The sequence below is a fragment of the Ptiloglossa arizonensis genome, chromosome 7 (assembly GCF_051014685.1).
Source record: "Ptiloglossa arizonensis isolate GNS036 chromosome 7, iyPtiAriz1_principal, whole genome shotgun sequence".
Lineage (NCBI taxonomy): Eukaryota > Metazoa > Arthropoda > Insecta > Hymenoptera > Colletidae > Ptiloglossa > Ptiloglossa arizonensis.
Window position 1 is genome coordinate 23,234,436 of NC_135054.1, and position 18,742 is coordinate 23,253,177.

The 18,742-nt window shown below is 47.4% G+C and overlaps 5 protein-coding genes and 1 long non-coding RNA gene across 6 annotated transcripts in view; 1 reads left to right on the forward strand and 5 right to left on the reverse strand.

Annotated features, from left to right (window-relative positions):
* Positions 1-9,670, forward strand: part of LOC143149484 (uncharacterized) — a 125,599-nt gene extending 115,929 nt beyond the window's left edge. Inside the window, exon 3 of the long non-coding RNA XR_012992792.1 lies at positions 9,594-9,670. This is a non-coding gene — a long non-coding RNA (uncharacterized LOC143149484). The remainder of the gene's footprint in view (positions 1-9,593) is intronic.
* LOC143149481 (longitudinals lacking protein-like) lies at positions 5,748-6,264 on the reverse strand. The gene has a single exon (XM_076316893.1). It carries the CDS (start codon positions 5,946-5,948, stop codon positions 5,757-5,759), a length of 192 nt encoding a protein of 63 aa, XP_076173008.1. The 5' UTR covers positions 5,949-6,264; the 3' UTR covers positions 5,748-5,756.
* On the reverse strand, positions 6,375-9,788 carry LOC143149462 (uncharacterized). The gene is made up of 2 exons (XM_076316869.1): positions 8,952-9,788; positions 6,375-8,775 (listed from the first exon to the last, which is right to left on the reverse strand). The coding sequence occupies exons 1-2, from the start codon at positions 8,992-8,994 to the stop codon at positions 8,333-8,335; spliced, it is 486 nt and encodes a 161-aa protein (XP_076172984.1). The 5' UTR covers positions 8,995-9,788; the 3' UTR covers positions 6,375-8,332.
* On the reverse strand, positions 9,788-11,285 carry LOC143149701 (uncharacterized). Its single transcript, XM_076317271.1, has 3 exons — positions 11,211-11,285; positions 10,572-11,144; positions 9,788-10,027 (listed from the first exon to the last, which is right to left on the reverse strand). Exons 1-3 carry the CDS (start codon positions 11,283-11,285, stop codon positions 9,917-9,919), a joined length of 759 nt encoding a protein of 252 aa, XP_076173386.1. The 3' UTR covers positions 9,788-9,916.
* A 1,951-nt stretch (positions 11,286-13,236) lies between these two features.
* Positions 13,237-14,608, reverse strand: LOC143149458 (uncharacterized). Its single transcript, XM_076316866.1, has 2 exons — positions 14,481-14,608; positions 13,237-14,061 (listed from the first exon to the last, which is right to left on the reverse strand). Exon 2 carries the CDS (start codon positions 13,940-13,942, stop codon positions 13,385-13,387), a length of 558 nt encoding a protein of 185 aa, XP_076172981.1. The 5' UTR covers positions 13,943-14,061; positions 14,481-14,608; the 3' UTR covers positions 13,237-13,384.
* Positions 14,609-15,415: 807 nt separating this feature from the next.
* On the reverse strand, positions 15,416-18,246 carry LOC143149474 (PR domain zinc finger protein 14-like). The gene is made up of 4 exons (XM_076316884.1): positions 18,017-18,246; positions 17,012-17,584; positions 16,508-16,606; positions 15,416-15,700 (listed from the first exon to the last, which is right to left on the reverse strand). The coding sequence occupies exons 3-4, from the start codon at positions 16,554-16,556 to the stop codon at positions 15,417-15,419; spliced, it is 333 nt and encodes a 110-aa protein (XP_076172999.1). The 5' UTR covers positions 16,557-16,606; positions 17,012-17,584; positions 18,017-18,246; the 3' UTR covers position 15,416.
* Positions 18,247-18,742: the final 496 nt, after the last annotated feature.

An 18,742-nucleotide genomic window follows, 5' to 3' on the forward strand; every position in this document is an offset into this window, starting at 1 on the left:
CGCAACCGTGTTCCTTCTTCAAGTGGTTCAGCAGATTGAACTTCATTGGCATGATACTGTGGCAGAACGGACACGTGTACAACACCCTGCCGCACTCTTCGCGAACGTGTCGATTCAGGGCCATTCTCGACCTGTACATTTTCTTGCACTCGCAGCACTCGTGAAAACCTGAAAGGAAAGAAGAAAGATACCATTAAGCACAACGACCCGGCGAGTTTCACGATTCGGTGAACAAGAAGCTTTCGCCCAACAAAAGCATCAGCAAAAGCATACTATTTTCCTCTCCCCTCTTCGCTTCCCGTGCTCATCCTTTTTTTTCGATTATAAAATTCGCTCGCGAGTATCGCGAGAACTTGCGCGTCCCAGTGAATCGGGAAAGTATCCTCTGAAACAATACACACAGACATTTCGTATTTTTGGATCGCGGTAGCGAATCATCGGGCCACGTGACACGATCTCGTCGAAACGATGATATCTCGTACGTTCTCGCCTCTGCGTCCCGTTCGTTAACGCCGTCGTGCAGTCGTCGCAGAACGAATAATAAATCGTATCTTCTCGTAACACGTTGGCTGCCAAGCCCTCTCCCCGAAACATCCTCCCCGCTCTGACCTCTGTCGCGTAATTTACACTCTCGAGCCGATATCTATCGTCCGCGAAGCTGCGAAGAATGCCTCCGAGCGACGTGGATTTCGAAAAAATTCTCACCGTCTAAATCCGAACCTCGTCCGGAGGCATTCCCTGTACACGTTCGTCGACTTCACCGAAAGCTTCCGACGCCGCACCGTCTCCGTTTTCAGCTCGAAACGATCGCACCTCGTAACACGATAAATGTTACGCGCAATGATCGTGCATTCGTGACCTGGCGGTCAACGTGTTAACTCGGAGAATACAAGATTCGGTAGAAATTCGTTCTTTATTCGTGCGAAAATATACAACAGGGTCGAGGATCGCGCAAGGTTCGTCGTTTCTTCTGAGGGTGTTGGCTGCGCAACAGCTACGATCTACGAAACCTTGGAAGTATCGTTCGAAAATGTACACTCCGCGAACGGTGACCAAACGGACGAATCGGTTGCGAGAAGTCGAGCAGCGTGTTAACCGGTCTGGGTTAGTATCGAAACGGTAGATTTTTCACGCGTTTCCTCGGGAGTCGTATGATCTCGCCGTCCATCGCGTTGCCCAGATAATTGTCCACCCTGCGGGAACTCGGTCGATGAACGACCCTCGTTCTGACGCGGCAATCTTGGCCGTGCTTCACGCGCAAATGACGTATCAGGCTGTCCTTGAGGTTCATCGCGCGTGGACAGTGGGGGCAATGATACGGTTTTTTCCCGCATTCCTCTCGCTCGTGGCGCACCAGACTCTTCCTCCACTTGAACGCCTTCCCGCAGGAGCTGCAAGGATAGACCATGGCTGAAACACAGAAAATTCATCGTTCGTTATTGCGAATTCCAAGGAGCAACCGTGTTCGTCCTTTCCTTCGGGCGCCGGTGGAGCGTACAGAGTAGCACAGTGGTTAGCAATTCCGTTTCTCGAACGTTCGATCGAACCCACGATTCGCCTATTCGAACGACAGGAGAGGATGGTGTATCGCGTTGCGAAACGTCTTCGTTGGTCTCGTCTCTCGTCCCAATAATGACACCCTCTTTTTCGTTTTCGTTTGCAAATACTCTTGCAGCGATTCTTTATTTTTGGTCTTTACGAAAATACATGCATTTACGAGATTACTAGAGATTACGTGTTAAGTTCGCGCGCGCCGTGTGCTTCGCGCGATCGACGACGCTCTCCTCCGTCGTCTCTTCTCGCTCGTGCTTCGATCCGAGCGGTGAAATCGGTCGCGCGTTTCGAATCGGTCCGATTCGACGGGACCGTACGTCGAATTTACGAGAACGAGTCCCCGAATCGAGCGACGACCGAACCAACCGAAGAGATCACCGAACGTAAAGAACGACAAAACAAAGCATTGGGGAACGTGGTCGGGACCAGCGGCGCGAGAAAGATCTGCTAATGGATAAATTGTTTACAGGCTAATTAATCAGTCGAGAAACGTTGCGTTCTACGGAACCTATATAGTGGGCGCGAACTAGGCTGACAACGATGTCGATACGATCGTCGACAGCTCGCCGAACGAAACAGTGATCGTTGCTCGGACGTAGGAATCGATCGCCTGGCGCGAACGATACGGCAGTTGGCGGGAACAAGATTCGTGAAATCTCCTCGAAATGCTCGCTGGCACGCGAATACCGTCGTCGCCGCCGCGTTCGTAATTTTACATGTACACGTATCGGCGACGACACCTCGAAGCGTAGTTTTCGATTTCACGATCGTGGCTGCGCTCGTCGTATAGTAAGAGAAAGAAAAATAAACATTCTAGCTGTGTACAGATTATTGTCCGGTTGAAAATGGACCGGTGGATTCCATTTTCGTCGCGAGAGCCACGGAAAAAAGAGAATCGACGGATGCGAATACCAACGGAACTCACCGGTTTACTTTTATCGGTGACCTTTTTACTCTCGGAAGCGTTCGCGGTTCCTCCCCGGACGATTCGTGCGAAGAGAACGGAGAAACGGATACCGAATCGTTCGACGAGGACCCGCGTGGAGTCGACGACATGGACGAATAAAAAAATCACCGGTAAAGATCAACGTTGAGTTTCGTTCGTATTCCATAACCGGGTGACCATGACGTCGCGAGTTCCCCGCGCGAAGGAACCAAGTACAAGTTTCCGATTCCGCGCGCTCCACTTTCCTCCTCTTTCTTCGTGGTCGTATTTTTATTTCTTTTTTTTTTTTCTTTCTTTTTCTTTTCTTTCTTAAAAAACCGTTCCCTGTGCGAGAAAAAATCCTGGGACCGAGGTGCAATAGGCACGAAGAAGCTGCGACGCGATTTAAGGCAACTCGATGGACGCGCGTTGGTTGCGGCGTTCTCGTAGACGTGTTCGAGGGCGAGTGGTTCACGTGTTCGGCGAGGTGACCTTGAAGTGATGCTCGGCCTGATGGGCGTGGAGAATGAAGGCCTTGAACGCGGCGAACGGGCATAGGGGGCACTTGAACTCCGGCGGTTCGCATTTGTGCTTCAAGTAGTTGCTCCACATCTTGTAGAATTTGCTGCACATTGTGCAAGTGTAGCCGAGGACCTGGTCGCCCATGTACATCTTCCGATAGGCTGAAAACAGAGGGACCAAGTTAGAAAGAAGCGCGCGCCGTGCACGAGCGAGAGGAGCGAGGCTTGGCTTCTCCGACCAGCGAAACCGCTCCTTCTACGGAAGCTTCGAGAGGCCCTTTCGCCATTTCAGGGATCTCGATTAACGCGTCGAGTGCCGCGGAGATGTTCGCAGAGTCGTCAAGAATACTCGTCGAGATCGTTTCTACAAAAGCTGGAAACGTTCCGTACATCGTGGACACGATTCTCCGTACGGTATCGAAAGTTGCAACTAATGGAGTTTATTGGTAGGTAAACGTTGTTACGCGTCGATCACGGGTGTTCTCAGCGACACTCGACGAGCTCAAGAGAGAAATGAGATAAAGCGTTTGGATCGACGCGACACATAGGGGGAATTGTCCGCTACGAGATCGGGAAGTGGCTCGAGGTTCGGAGAACAAGGATCGGAGGGTTCGTGAACATAGAACACAATCCTGCGGAATTCGTTTATTAAAGAAAATAATAATTGTCGCTGTAACTCGAACACGGTAAACCGCCGGCTGTCTCGAAACGGTTGGTTAAAATTCTTTAACGTAGTGGCGATTCGAGTAATACCGTATCGGTGGTATCGATGGCGGATGATAAAGTATCGTTTTGTACGAAACGATTTCAATACCTACGCGATACGTATCTACTGCAACAGGACGCGCGTCATTGAGCTCGAGAGAACTTATCCTCACCGATAAGAGCGCACGAGCGTCACCAGAGGAGAAGTCATCCCATCTTGAGCGCGCGATGCGCGAGACGTGTGCGCGTAACGTCTCTGTGCAACTGACCGCTTGCGCGGATCCCAGCTACGGTCACTTGCATACGCTCCGTCAGGGGTAACGGTGATGTCGCGCGCACCTACGCGTGATCGGGCACTTATAAGGGAGTGCTTCTCCGCCAGCTGCGTTCGCACGTCTGCGTTAACGTGGACAAATTTTTCTCGACCCAATGTATTGCACGAAGAAAGAGAGATCAGTCCCGTGTACGGGGGAATGTGGTAGCGAACGTGGAACTGATCTTTTTTTCACCTTACGACACTTGGTATTCGTTTTCGATAACGTTTTACGTATGTTTCGAGTAGACGCAACAAACAAAAAACAATGTCTAATCGGTACGGAAAAAAGTTGCGGAGCGATTCAATTTCGTAACCAGCCAAAGACGCGTCCGTGTGCTCGTATTGGTTACTTCGTACCGACTGGATTTTGTTTCTTACTCCCGAAACACAGTGGCAGTATTTATTGCACGAGTAACAATTTCGAAAATTGATATCGAGTACCAGAGATTTCGATGCCTCTCGATAAACGTTGGCTAGCACTTTGGTATCGAATTGCTCGAACATCATCGATACGAAGTTGCATCGAACCCGTTGCCAATTACGCGCAACTACCTTTTCCCGCGATTCGATCGCGTTCTTTGGATTTTGCGCAGTAATTCCTCTTGGTCGGATACTCCTTCCATTCCTCGCAAAGTTCCAGGTGCCAGGTTTCTCTTCGTTCACGTATTACTAACTTTAACGTCGACACGGTCCGAGCCACACCGCGCGACGAGCGAGAGACAAAACTGCCACTATAAATATTCTTTATTTCGACTGGAATATTATACACTCATAGTGAATACTAACAGTCAGTCTGCTCGTGGAATTAATACTTTTAAAAAGAAACCATAAATAGTCCCGAAGGAATGTTTCGTTCGCTCGTGTAACTGTATCTGTAGATCGTTGTCAAAGAGTACGAAACGTGTGAGAAAACTCATAACGCTTAATAAAGTACGATTATAAAAAAAGAAAAACGTGTCAAAAAATTCTGTAATGCGGAGAAGTTAATTGGTTTGGGCTTATCACAGACATTCACGGCAGCTTGAAACTTAATCTCCAATGCTAGCCTAAAATTTGTTCGAATACAGTGTTGCGTAAAATTATTCCATTACATGTTCCATATATCTTGATCCTTTCGTACGCGAGGTGCGATAATTTATCGCAAATCGAAAGAATCTTCGATCTTGCCATTCGACAAGAAATTACTCGTTCGACGTATCTTTTTTCTATCGAATGCTTCCCCACGTGCGACGCATTCTTTATCAATGGCCGTTAAAACGAAATTCATAGCCGTAGAGGAGAGATACACTTAGTTTACGGATTACGAGACAATAGGTAGTCTTCGAAATATTGCCCTCGACGTTCGAACGGTTACGCTTGTCCAGTGTGATGGGCTGAAAAGTGTCTAGACTCTTTGAAAATTTGTTTCGAAAACGGATATGTAATCATGTATATCGAAACACGAGTCTACCAAATTTTATTAAAAGATTTCGTTTTTTACAGCCTCCACGCGAATGAAAATATTTTAACGAAACTCGGTGGATTCGCGTTTCGGTATACGCACCGTTGGTTAACGTTTCGTGAAATTACATACCAGTTTCGTGGAAAAACAATTCCACGCGTTTATACTTTAATTTCCACCCCGTCAACCTGGCGCTGTCTTCGGCGAACGATTAGTTTCGAATCGACATTATTTCACCGGATGCCCGGAACGGATGTCAGTCTTCGAGGACGCTTCTACGAACGAGATACGATATCAATTGGTATGGTGTCTCTTCTTGTGATTTTCCATGCACCATTTGTGCGGACTTTTGTAGGGGCAAGACTCGCACGCGAATTTCGGCTTGGCGTTAATGCACTCGAACTTCCGGTGCCGCCAGAGCGATCTGTGAACCTTGTACGCTTTACCGCAGTCCATGCAAACAAAATTCCGTTCCCGTATGTCCATAATGCCGCGTTGCTGACGGAACTGTAGACGCTGATGACTTCTCCGCGCGATTCTGTTCGCCGTCTCGAACGTGTAGATGGTTTTGTAAGGCCATAACAACTCTGAAACAATAACGGGGGGCTGGTTAATGCGAGCAACGATCCACGGATAAACGCTGCGAGATAGTTTTACGTAACGTCTCTTCGTCGAACAAACGGACACACACGTGACACAAGTAAACAAATACGTTTCCACGGAACCGGGGGACACATTCGGAAATTACCTTTCGTTCGAACGGCGACGATCTCGTGACGGACCGAACCTGAAAAAAGAACCTTTCGATACACGTGTACCGTGGGAGAAGGAACGAATCAGATGGACCTGTTCGCGATCGACGTTATCGATTCGTTCGCAAACGTCGACACAAAGAAACACACGCTCGTAGTATCCTAGTCAAACGTATCGAATGTTTTATTACATTCACGAACGATTTACAAACAACCTGAGTGTGCTTCAATTCATCTCGGTAAAATGGTGTCTACAATATCGTTTACTACGAATGAGTATACACTGCGAAGTTATTGTTATAAAATACATACAAATTGTCTCGCGTGAAATTCGGAGTTTCGCTCTCTCTCTCTCTCTAGTCGATAGTCGGTACATTTCGGGAGGTTGGAGGTACTTAATTCTAATTCCTCGACGTTTCCTTCGACGTCGAAGTACGAGTATTTTCGAAGGTTGATTGCACGGTATAAGTAACGACCGTAAACGGCGACGATTCGTCGATCTCGAATTCCGCGTTCGCTTCCGGTCGGGACTTTCGATTACAGAGTGGAGTCGACGCGGGTAGGGGGACGTTCCGTTCTAAATAACAAGCTAGAAAAATAATGCCTGCAAGGAAAAATCGTGTTCCGAGTGCAATACCGAACTCATCGCGCATTCGCAAAAGTTCTGCGGAAGATGTACAGTACATACGTCGTTAGAGACTCTTATATACCTTCTGTTTCCCTTTTTCGATAATTACGAACGATTCTCGTTTACGAATAATCCTACGCTACGCGTATAATCTCCGATGGGTCTTTTAGCTCTCGTGGCAGTACACTCTTCGCGGTTGTATACAAGAAGAAATACATTGGCCGTGGTGAGGTTTACGCGTGATCGATGACCGCTCGATCGAGTCCACGATCGTGGCCACCGATCGTTTTACAAGCTCGTAGTTCGGTTTCGAACGACTCGCAAAGCTCGAGGGATCGTGCCACGGTGACGAGCCGAGAATTCGGGTAACTTTTCGACATTTCTCGAGAGGAAGCGGAGATAATTATGTACATTGGTAACCACCTCGCTGATACGGCTTCGACGTATATAGTATTCGTGGAAGATTACCGAGCTTTCTCGACTCACGATCGACGGTTGCTCGGCCCCAATTTCTCCAAGTTGTAGGCAGTAGAAGATACGAGGAAAATAATAGATAATTACTATCTACTTGGAAGTAAAAATTGTTTATTCGTCGTTATTGTCTTCAGATGGGTACACCTGCACCGTAATGTCGAAGAAAGGGTTACAGTGTTTACGGTGGTAAGTTTCTCACCGATTTCAATGGTCTTGAAGCGCGTTAATGGGTTCAAGAGGGCTTCGAGGCGAAAGTTAATGGCTCGGGTCGGGTCCGCGAACGACCCTCGATGGTGAATCGAGGATGCTCGATGAACCTCCCCGGTCCGACGTGCTCCAGCTGATCGAAATCGTCCACGTACCTAACCAGGGCCATTAATTTTTCCTCGAGAGCATTCACGAACCCATTAACCTGCTCCGAGACCATTGAAATCGGCGAGGTCGTTACCGATCCGCGCAAGTATCTTTTTTCGTCGAAGTTTGATACGCGATTTTATCAAACTTTCGTCCATCGTCTGGAAACACATTGGATCACGAACCGTGACAATTTTACGGACAAATCCCTTTTTGCGTAAAAGTTACGAGAGCGGCTCGAAAAAGATTGACCAAAAGGGTGATCCAATCGTTGAATCATCCGAGATGTTACAACCCACATTTCCGACCAATCGTGGCCGTGTAAGTGGCAAGAGTACGGGGTAAAAACGTTCCACTTTGAACCGATATAAAAACTATAAAAATAAACGTTATTTAAAATCCATCGTCCCAACGTTTCTTCGTTCCGGATAATTCGACGATTGGATACTCGATCGATCGTTTTCAAGGCGCGATACGCGTAACTTTTACGCAAATAGAAATTTATTGCACAAAACTCGGTGGATACGTCGCGCAATGAACGAACGTTGGAGAAAGTCGCGTATCAGTTTTCGAGAAAAAAAGTGAAAAAATGTCGTAAAGGTACCTTCGTCTCGAGCTTGGTCACTGTGGCGCATCTTCTAATTAAAATAGATCGCGTCTGCCTACTGTTTCGCTTCGCTCGCGTCGGGTGCGCGATGGAAAGTCTTCATGTGCCTTCGCACGCAGAACGAGTAATTGCTGCGGAAATTGCACAAATCGCATCGGAACTTCAACACGCCGGTTTCGTGTACGTTCCTCACGTGCCTCTCCATGTTCGCCTTGTAGGTGCTCTTGTAAGGGCAGAACGAGCACGCGAACTGCGAGTTCCTCGGGTTCATCTTGCAGCCGAACTGCACGTGCCGCCTGAGCAGATTCTTCAGTGGGAAGACTTTCTTGCAGAAGCCGCACATGTGACGTTTGTGCGCGATCTGATAGTTGGTAATGGACTGTGCAGCGGCCGCTACCGCCGCCTCGGGGGGCATTTTAAATTTATCGAGCTCCGGGTGTAGCTGGATACCGTCTACCGGGCTGTAGCCCTCCAAGTAGCCCTGAACGCTCCAAACGCCTGAAACAAACCGAAACAGACACCGATGAAGCAGAGTTCGCCGGTAGACGAGACAAGACAAGCCGTCGTTCGTCTTCGAATCGGAACGAAACCTGTGCGCGATACTCGGAGAGAGTCCAAGCAACGTGTAACGTCGTCGAATATTAAATGAAAATCGTGTTGTTTACGTAACGTACATTTTATTGTTCGTGGGACAATCGAGACCGGTGGAATGCGCATAAATATCTTCGTCGACGAACATCGGTCGTAGCGATCCACGACCGTTGCTATGGTATTTTCTCTAGCGTCTTGCGGAGGCGTTGCGGCACCGAAACTGCCATTCTCAATGAGCACCGCTGCTCCGACGAGAGGTAAACTACTTTCGACGGGAAACCAAGATCAAGTTTTAGAAAAGTCGAGCGAGAAATAACGTAGAAATGTTCGCCACCGAATAACTGTAACTGCGTAACAAATATCACCGATGTTTCGGTCTTCGGGAACGAGACCTTCAATTTTACGCAAACACAGATAGAAACGACGGGTCAAGAGAGCACAAAAATAACGCGTTCCTTTATCCATAGGAAGCCTACCGTTACAATTCGTGAAACGTTCGAATTCTTTGCCATCGGGAAATAAAGTATTGCTCTTATCTTTGTCGTGTCGTTACCCTTGTTTCTATCTACATCGTAAATGTATTCGTTCCCGAGGAACGTACAATCGTCGCGCAATTGCAAGAAAACTTGTTCCCAAGACCGCGCAAAGATTTCTACCTCGTTTCTCGGTCACCTTCGATCGTCGAGACGAAAGAGGGAGTACACGTCTAACGCCTTCTGTTTCAGAAAATCGATACCGAAGTTTTGCTTTCTCAATGTCGACCGAAAGGACGTTTCGCGTGCAAGAAGCCAACGGATGCAACTACTCGAGCACTGTTCCTATTACACGCTCGAAATCCTTCTCCGTCGATCCCTGTGAAGCTCCGACGAGCTCGCGGAAAGCCTCGTCGGGACAATTCTCGGGAGAACACGACGGACGGGACCAAGATTATGCTAAGCAGGGTGTCGCGAGTGCACGTGTCTCGTGTGCCTGAACAGAATGTCCTTTCTGCTGGTCCTGTAGTCGCACAGTTTGCAGGAGAACATCGGTGGCCGGCCGCAGCCGGTGCTCAGGTGACGTTGTAGGTTCGCCTTCCAGGTGTAACCCTTGCCGCATTTCGGGCACACAAAGATCGGTTTGCCGAGCGTATCGTCCAGCTGGTACCCCGACAAGCTGACCCCTAAAAATCAGAAGCGTACGGGTTAGAAAAACGAGCGGAGACCAGCCAACAATCGAGTCCAATCGGTGTGAGAGATACACGAACGTCTGCGAAAGAAAAGAATTCACGTAGAACGAAGCACAGAAGCGTGAACGCGTTCTTTCGTCGAGTTCTCGAATCGTGGATCTTTTTTATCGTTTTCGAGACAAATGGGTCAACGTTCGAAATTATATCGTGCCCTTTGACCACGTTCGTCTTGGAAACGAACCTACCTGCGATTCGAGAACTCGTCGAAAGAGTGGATTTTCGCTTCCGGTCCTCTCCTCGTTAGAAGAACCGAGTCGTGAATTCCGGAGGACGAACAGGTGAGACGTCGATGCTGAAAGAAATAATTTTCACCCGAAACGGAAACACCATTGGGACACAATTTCCAACACGTACACCGTAACCCAAAATACCAATTTCTTTCGTTTTTCTTTTTGTTTTTTCTCTTTTCTTTTTTTGCGAACGATACGTTTATTGCAACACATATTATCAACGACTACAACCTACTGACAAAACGCACAGAATTATTTGGTCCACTCGCAACAGCGGCGGAAGAAACGAGAGCTCCTTCTTCTTGCTGTCGACCGCAACGAAAGATCAACGAAAAGCGATATTTGCGTTGGTCGATCAATAGATCTCCTCGACCGGCACGAAGGCCGCGTGTTCCCGCACCACGTGATACTTGAGGAGTGTCGGTATCCTGGCTCTGTGCGTGCAATACGGGCAAGGATAGAGGGGCTCCATTTGACAGAAAAAATTCATGTGCTTCCGCAAGCTCCTCCAGTCGCTGTACCTCTTGGTGCACTTCAAACAGAGAAGCTCGTCCTTGCAACGTCTCCAAATGTCGCGTGGCAGTTGGTCGCAAAAGAGTAGACCTTTGACTGAAACAGGAGCGGAACTGTGCGTGAGTGGTCTGGCATTTGCGCGGATCGCGGAAAGAAACGAACGTACGAACGAACGAACAAACAAACAGGGGATCCCGAATCGGGGAGCGTTCATTAACTTTTCTTTCTTTTTTTTCTTTTTCTTTTTCTTTTTCTTTTTCTTTTCGCGCGTAACATCGATCGATGGCACTGAAACGACAAAGGCGAGTCTTTCGAAACAAAAGAAACGAATTTCACGAGGCGAGAAACCTGCAAAAAGGAAAAAGAAAAAGGACTCGGACGAGAGGAAGCGCTACGAAGGGAAAGAATAGGTGTTTTGATATCTTTTCTCTTTTTCCTCCAGGAAGCATTGTCCTCGATCGCGCTTCGACGACCGATGTGTACGTGTGCACGATGCTCGAAGCGCCTCGACGAAATGCAGAAATTTTCGCACCCACTCCGGTCACCCCGGTTTCTCAGTGTCAAGGTAAAACATCGCACGACGTACGTAAACCGTGTGTATTTATTGTTTTTTTTTTTTCTTTCTTTTAAGTAACACCTTGCACAATAACAAAGTTTGTTTTGTTTGTTTTTCTCTTAGGTGGTATCTTTTCCGGTATCGCGAGTCATGACGAACGAAGTGGAGAGAAAAAAAAAAGAAAAAAAAATACGTCAACGACGGACTCCATGTCCCGACTCCCGTGCATGGCGTCCCCGCGCGCTGTTATAACCGATGGCGTCGCGTCGCGAGTAAATTTTCCGACTCGTCAACAACAATTCGATTCATCAACAACAATTCGACTCGGGACGCTGATCCTACGACCGAGGAGAAACACTAAAACGAGATACGAATAATTTTCACAGCCCAAACAACACTATCAGTCGCAAGTTAACAAGAAAAAATCGACGTCGTTAGGTTCTGACTACAGCGATACAAACTCGGCGAAACGTCGCCACTTATCCTGATTTCTCGAAACAGTACTATAAGGATCATTGTAAAAGTTCTTAAGTGCACCATTGCAGTTATTTAAACCTAATCCCTTTACTTAACGCAGTCTTAAACGATTATTTCGATTAAAAGAAAAGGAAAGACGTAATAACGATAGAGAGAAAACAGATTAAAATATGCAGCACCATGGAAGTGTAATCGAACTCGACGAATACACTATGCGCGAGGAACGCGTTCGCGCATCGTTCCTTCTTCTCGTACTCGTTCGAGCGATCGAAAAAAAAAAAAGCATTTGTACCACGTTTTTCGTGCAGCGTACGCATAATAAGAAATCCGACGACAAGGAAAAAACCGTATCAAAGTTCCATACGCTATATACGAATAATCAGCCTTAGTCTTTTTTTTTTTTTCCTTTTTTTTTTTAAACGCTTTTCCCTTTTGTTTTCTTTTCTTCTTTTTTTGGAAACGAACAACAAAGCGTATATCCTCCTTGTACTCGAATACATCGACGATGTACGTACAGAGATCCGACTATAAGACACTTTTCAAGAAAAGGGCACATATAATCGCCGCGAAATTTCGTTAAACACTGCATCTCTCTGACTCGTGACGGATCGTTCTATTTTGGCGTAGCCGCGATAAATTGCTTCCACGTGCTATCAGTGCCGTTTATAATCTTATCTTACACGTAATAAGTGTAATATACACGCATACGTACGTATACGTATTTGTTTTCTGATAATTAAAAAAAAAACTTATCGATTTAAAAGGCCATGCGTATTCCAGCCGTTATCGACTACTTGCGGTTTGCATACGACAAACAGTTTCAAATCGCGAACGAATATATAGCTCTTCGGCGAAGCGTCACTTCGTCTATCGACAACCGCGTTCGGCTTCGTTTCAAGTGTCGGTCCCGCGCTCTCACTTGAGCCCGAATCGAGTGCCGTGCGAGGAACGATATCGATAATAATCCCGGTTATGCCGATAAATCGCAAATAGTACGGTGGATTCGCGCAGTAACGTACGTCTCTTTAAAAGTTTCGTTCTTACGAACTACGCTACATAAATACGAGGTGAATTCTTTACATGTATAAGTGACACTTGAATACGATCTCTAATCTTCGGATTAACATCGAAAAGATTTCTCAACTTTTTTTTTACCCCCTTTTTCATTTTCTAAGGAACCGTTCTACGATTTCCCCGGATGGGAAACCAACGTTCGCGTAATCTTCCCCGGAGATGAAACGCGAAAATATCGAGTCTTAAGAGGCTAAGTCGATTCGAAGTAATTCCTAATGGAAGCTGCCTCTCGGAGGAACGACAATCTCAAAATGAATAATTAAAGAAAAAGAAACGAAAACGACTCTCTCTCTCTCTCTCTCTCTCTCGCTCTCTCTCGTTCTTTCTCGCTCGCTCTCTCTCTCTCTCTCTCTCTCTCGTTCGATAATCCCTGAAAACGATCGACGGTTAACAACAATGTCTCTGGCTTGTTTGTTTTTGTTCTAGGACACGAGGCACGGTTTATAGTCTGGAATCGTCCGAGTTCTTCCCTTCGAGGACACATTTGTTCAGGTCGACCGCAGCCCCGGTGTTCCCGTCGACGCTCTCGTTGTGAAAGTTCCTCAGGTGTCTGATCAGGCTGCAACGTTGGGTGAACTTGCGGTTGCAGAAAATGCAGCAAAACTTTCGCCGTACGCCGCACTCGAACCTCACGTGACGAACGAGATTCCCCTCGGTGACGTAGGATCTGGTGCAACGTGGACACTTCCACTTGCCGTTGGTGTTTCTGATCTTCCCGCAAACGGTGCGACGGTGACGGTTCAGGGTGAATATATGGGTGTAACCTTTGCCGCAGCTCGAGCACATGTACGGTTTGTCGGTTTCCGGGACCCAGGCGGAAGAGCTCTGAAAAATCGGTCGATGATCCTCCGCGCAACCTTGAAACACCGGTCGGGAACCGTCGGTGCAACCTTGAAACATGGCTCGCGGATCCTCGGTGCAAGTCTGAAACATAGGCTGAGGATCCTTGGAGCAACCTTGAAACATCGGCGCTGGGTCCTTGGAGCAACCTTGAAACATCGGCTGGGGGTCCTCGGAACGACCCAGTCCCGGATCGAATGGAGGGACAGCGTTTATCGGGACGTCGGTAGGCGGCAGGCACGACTTGATGAATATGGCCCGGTAATCCGATTTGTTGTCTGTAAAAAAAAGCAGACGAATTTCATACGTTAGAGGGGGGTAGGGAGGGAGGGATCGCGAGTGTACGAAAGAGATGGGAACGAAAGAGAAGAAGGGACTCTATCGAGACTCGGGAGTCTACGATCCAGCTAAAGAAGACGCGTTTAGAGACGATTTCGATCGAATGGATTCAGAAACGGAAGGAGTTGCGAAAAACCACGGAAAATCTCGTCGACGAGGAGTCGAACGAACAGCGAAAGAAAAATTATGAGAGATTTTCATTTCGTAGGAGAGTCGGTTGGAAAACACAAAATGGATGTATATATATATGTATATATATAAAAAAAAAAAAAGAAACGGAAAACTTTTCTTTCCTCTGTCGCGAGGGTCGTAATTATTTTCTTGTACGAAGGGTCGGTAATAATTGTTGTATACGTACTTGTACATAGGAACAACACGCAGGATGAGTATCTTCGATATGAGTTGACGCCGACTTACAGTAGGAACGCGTCGCAATTAAGAGTATCCGATTTATTCGAATATAAAAAGAGATTGGAAACGAAAAAAAAAAATAAAAAAACGAAAAGGAAACGTTGCTCGAGTTTGAAAAAATAGTTTCGCGCGGCTCGATGGACGAGCATTTTACGATGGTTCCGTAAAAAATTATATAAAAAAAATATTATATATGTGTATATATATAGATATATATGTATGTATAAAAAAATACTATGGAACGAGTTCTGCGCTTCGTAAATGCTTGTGCGTATTTTAACATATATTGTACGTGAAGTTGATCCTCAAACTGGAAGACGATCGATGCGAAAGGTACGCGATGATTGTCGGGTGTTGCCGTATCGTTAGAACTCAACATTTTAAAAGTTTATTGTTATATTTATTACTGTCGCTAGACGCTAAGTGGCACAAGTCGATGTTTTTTCTTTTTTTTTTTTTCTTTGAACGTCTAACTACGTATCGATGTTCCAAGAGGCAAAATTAAGGTAGACTTCGAAAAACAGTAACATTGCGGTCGAACGACACCGATCGCGCGACGAACGCGTATTGCAGCCGGGAGAAAGCCATACAAACGTGTCAAATTTAAACAGCCCTATCTATACAATCTCCGTATAAGACCGAGGAACTCGAATAATTAATTAATCAATTGTTCGTGCACTTCGCCTATGTCCATTGCGCGTTTTAACCAAATCTTCGATCGACGAATCTTCCGGGTTAGGTCCGCGAAGAGGTAGGTGCGAGGTCTTGGCGATATCGAGCCAGGCTCTGCGGACGATCTTCGTGGACGAGGGAACCGATCGTGAATTCTTCATAGACGCAATCTTCGGCGAGGAGCGAGGATGGTGTCTTCCGTGAGGATCGATCAGAGAATCTTCCGGACGCACTGCTTCTTCGGTGGACGATAAACATTGTGGATCCGCATCAGGTGAAGGCGGAGGTTCACGTTCTGTGTGTAACTACTGTCGCAGAAGTCACAGGCGAAGTTCCTACGGCCACCGCACTCGTACTTGAGATGCTTGGTGAGACTGTGCTTGACCTTGTACGCACGGCCGCACTGGGCGCACTTGAGCGTTAGGTCTTCCTCCCTCAAATAATTCGCGTGTCTCGATTTGCGATGCGATCGACGATTGGACAGCTCGCCGATACCTAAAAGAACATTAATACCACAGTCGCGTTAATCACGAATTCGAGCGTGCTCCGACCGGTTGACTCGCGGTAACCACCGAGGACCACGACTCTCTCCTAACCCCGCAGCCCACCCCCCTTCGCAACGTTTCGTAGATTAATTCGAATCCCCACGGGGAGGGTTTTACGGACCCCTGTTAGAGCAACCATTCCCTCCATCGGTGACGATAAACCTGCTACAAAATGGAATTCTTGGAAGTTAGTCTCGTGTGCGGAGTTCGAAACGTACAAAGACTCGAGCCTTTCAGGGGGTCGAGAACGATGTGGATTACAAGAAGCAGCGCACAGTTATACGGGACGTTAACAAGGAGAAAGCTAAGCGAGAGACAAGTGAACGGGGGGTTGGATACGGAGATGTGTACGTCTGTACCTGTGTGGGTGTGTACGTGTATACATGTGTGTGTGTGTGTGTGTGTTTTTGTGTTTGCTGCGCGCGTGCCTATGCTACGTGTGTACGTGTACGTGTACGTGTGTCTGCGTGTGGGTGGTACGTGTGCGCGCGCACGCGCGCGAGAAAGACCTGACGTTAGACGGATCGAGGACCGGTTTCTCCCAAACAAGTTCGATGACGCATCCGGTCGTTTCGGGTTCTAGACCATTGTCTAAAGTGTAGGGAATACAGGGGTGGGGGACTCGATTTTTGCGTCTATGACATGAGACTAGACTCCACTCCGTTGACAACGTCGATTTTATGGATCGCAGTCAGATGACGTTGCAGACTCGTCTTCTGAGTAAAACTGTAGCTGCAGTAGTAACAAGGAAACTGACGTTTGCCGCCGCATTCCCACTTCATGTGCCTCCTCAGGTTGCAGAGCATCGTGTACCCACGGCCGCATTGCTGACACGTGAACCGGGACCTCGCGAAACCTGTCGAACGAAAAGAAAAACCCCATTGTCAGAGAAACGGTACCATCGAACGCGATCAAAGTAGACGGATGTATAATCGTGGAATTATTTGTCTGATTTCTCTTTCTCTTTTCTCTCCCCTCTCTTTTAGACGATCGTTTCTAACCCGAGAGATTAAACGGTGTCTTGCCCACGCGAGAACAACCTCCGATCGTCGGCCCGTCTACAGCCGCGTCTACCTCGGTTCCACGAACGCGAGTTTACAAAATGGACGCAACGGTCGTCCCCAGCCTCGGATAAAGATTCGTCGAAACTCGTACGAGGTAAGACGGACCGGGTGTATCGCGAGACTGGTAACGAAACAATTTTTCGTCGGCCGATCGATACGGTACTGGATCGTAATCGACTCAAAAGCAATGGACTTACTTTCGCAGCGACTGCTTTGCGTGTTTCTTCCGTGGTGGCTCGAGTTTTAAATAATAATAGTAGCTCGCTCCTAGCAAAGTCTTTTCTACGAGCGCGCACCTAGATGCAAAGAACATGTACGAAGAAAACTTTTAAAAAAACGGACAGCCGTAACGGATCGCTGCCGCGCGTATGCAGAAATAAATCGACAATAGTCACGGGCTGTAAATAATCGTTTATTAAATTCTATGCGAAGAGGAATGGGACGAAGGAAGCAGCGAAATTTATCGAGCCTAGCTTTCGACGTTCGCCGAAGGATTGCGGGTTTCTATTCCGTCGAGTTTCTCCTAAAAGACGTTAACGATAACTGGTAAGGCGAGTTTCGAGTAGCGTCCTGCTTGTGCTTCGTAGGAAGGAGATGGTGCGAGAAAATCTTCGTCGGTCGTTGCATTCGTCGTTGGTTCCCCTGGGTCGACACGTTCCCCTGTAGCTCGAACAATGAAATTCGAGTTCTTCGATGGTGTTCGAATCCCGAAACAGCGTAACCTCTTCGCGGTGGATCGTGTGAACGGTTAACGTGGCCCTCCTGGAGATCTGAAAAAAAAAAAACGTTCGTATCTCGGTTAGAACGATCGAACGATGGGACGTTTACCCACAGAAGCGACGATCTTCGGGACCAACAAGGGTACGAGGCGCGATGCTCGAATCTTAAGGAAACTTCGTTGACGGAGAACCAAAGAATTACAGATGTAGGTGACCAGTGATCGTTAAATATCTCGTAAACCGTTTAGATCTTGCAAACCGTTTGAGAGATATTTAACGAATCTACATCGCCTACAACTACCTCGCCAGTGGAATAATATTTGTCGGTATCCAAGGAAAAAGTTTCGTTAAAGTTTGAGCAACTTGGCGCGGTTCTTGCGAGAGAAACGTCCCGTTTTCGATCACTAGTGTCCTTTATCGTAAACTTTCCCGTTCGTCCCAGCCTCGTCGAACATTCCATCCGTCTGGTTGTCCGATACTTACCGGGATCGTTCCAGATTGACCACGAGACGAGCGTTTAGGAACGCGTTGGACCCGAACCGGTGACTTCTCGCGAACGATCGGTCGTTACTTCGTCGTTCTCGCTGTCGAAGCGTTACACGAATAATTGTCCTCGACCTCTTCGACCTACTGTAAGAAAGGATAGACACTAGCATCGAGTTCCTATCTTATATGTACAGAAACGTTCCGTCTACGATGTCGCGCGAGGATCGTTTAGCTATAAGTGGGTCTCATCCACGTTTTTCGCGGCGGCACGAAGATGTTGTGCGCGTTCAGCATGTGCTGCCTGAGTTTCCCGTTCTGCGTGTACCTCGCCGGGCACAAACTACAGGCAAAATGCTTGTGCCCGCCGCACTCGAATCTCAAATGTTTCACCAGATTGTGCCTCATTTGGTACGATCTGCCGCACCGGTGACAGGTGAACGCTTCCATACTCCTGAAGCATCCGTTTCTGGATCCCCGCGGGACGATTATCGGCTCTGAAAAACAATGAAAAGGAAACGTCAGCTGCGCGAAGTCTTGCGGGTACTAACATCCATCGCGCGGTACTTCAACGACGAGGCTATACTAGTCGTCGTCGATGAGGGTTCGATTATTTCTCTTTTTTTTTTTTCTTTTTTTTCTTTTGTGGGAACAAATGAAAAGAGAGATCGGGGAGAATCGTGTGCACCTTTTATTCCAGGTTCCTCGTATAATATTGCTCTTACA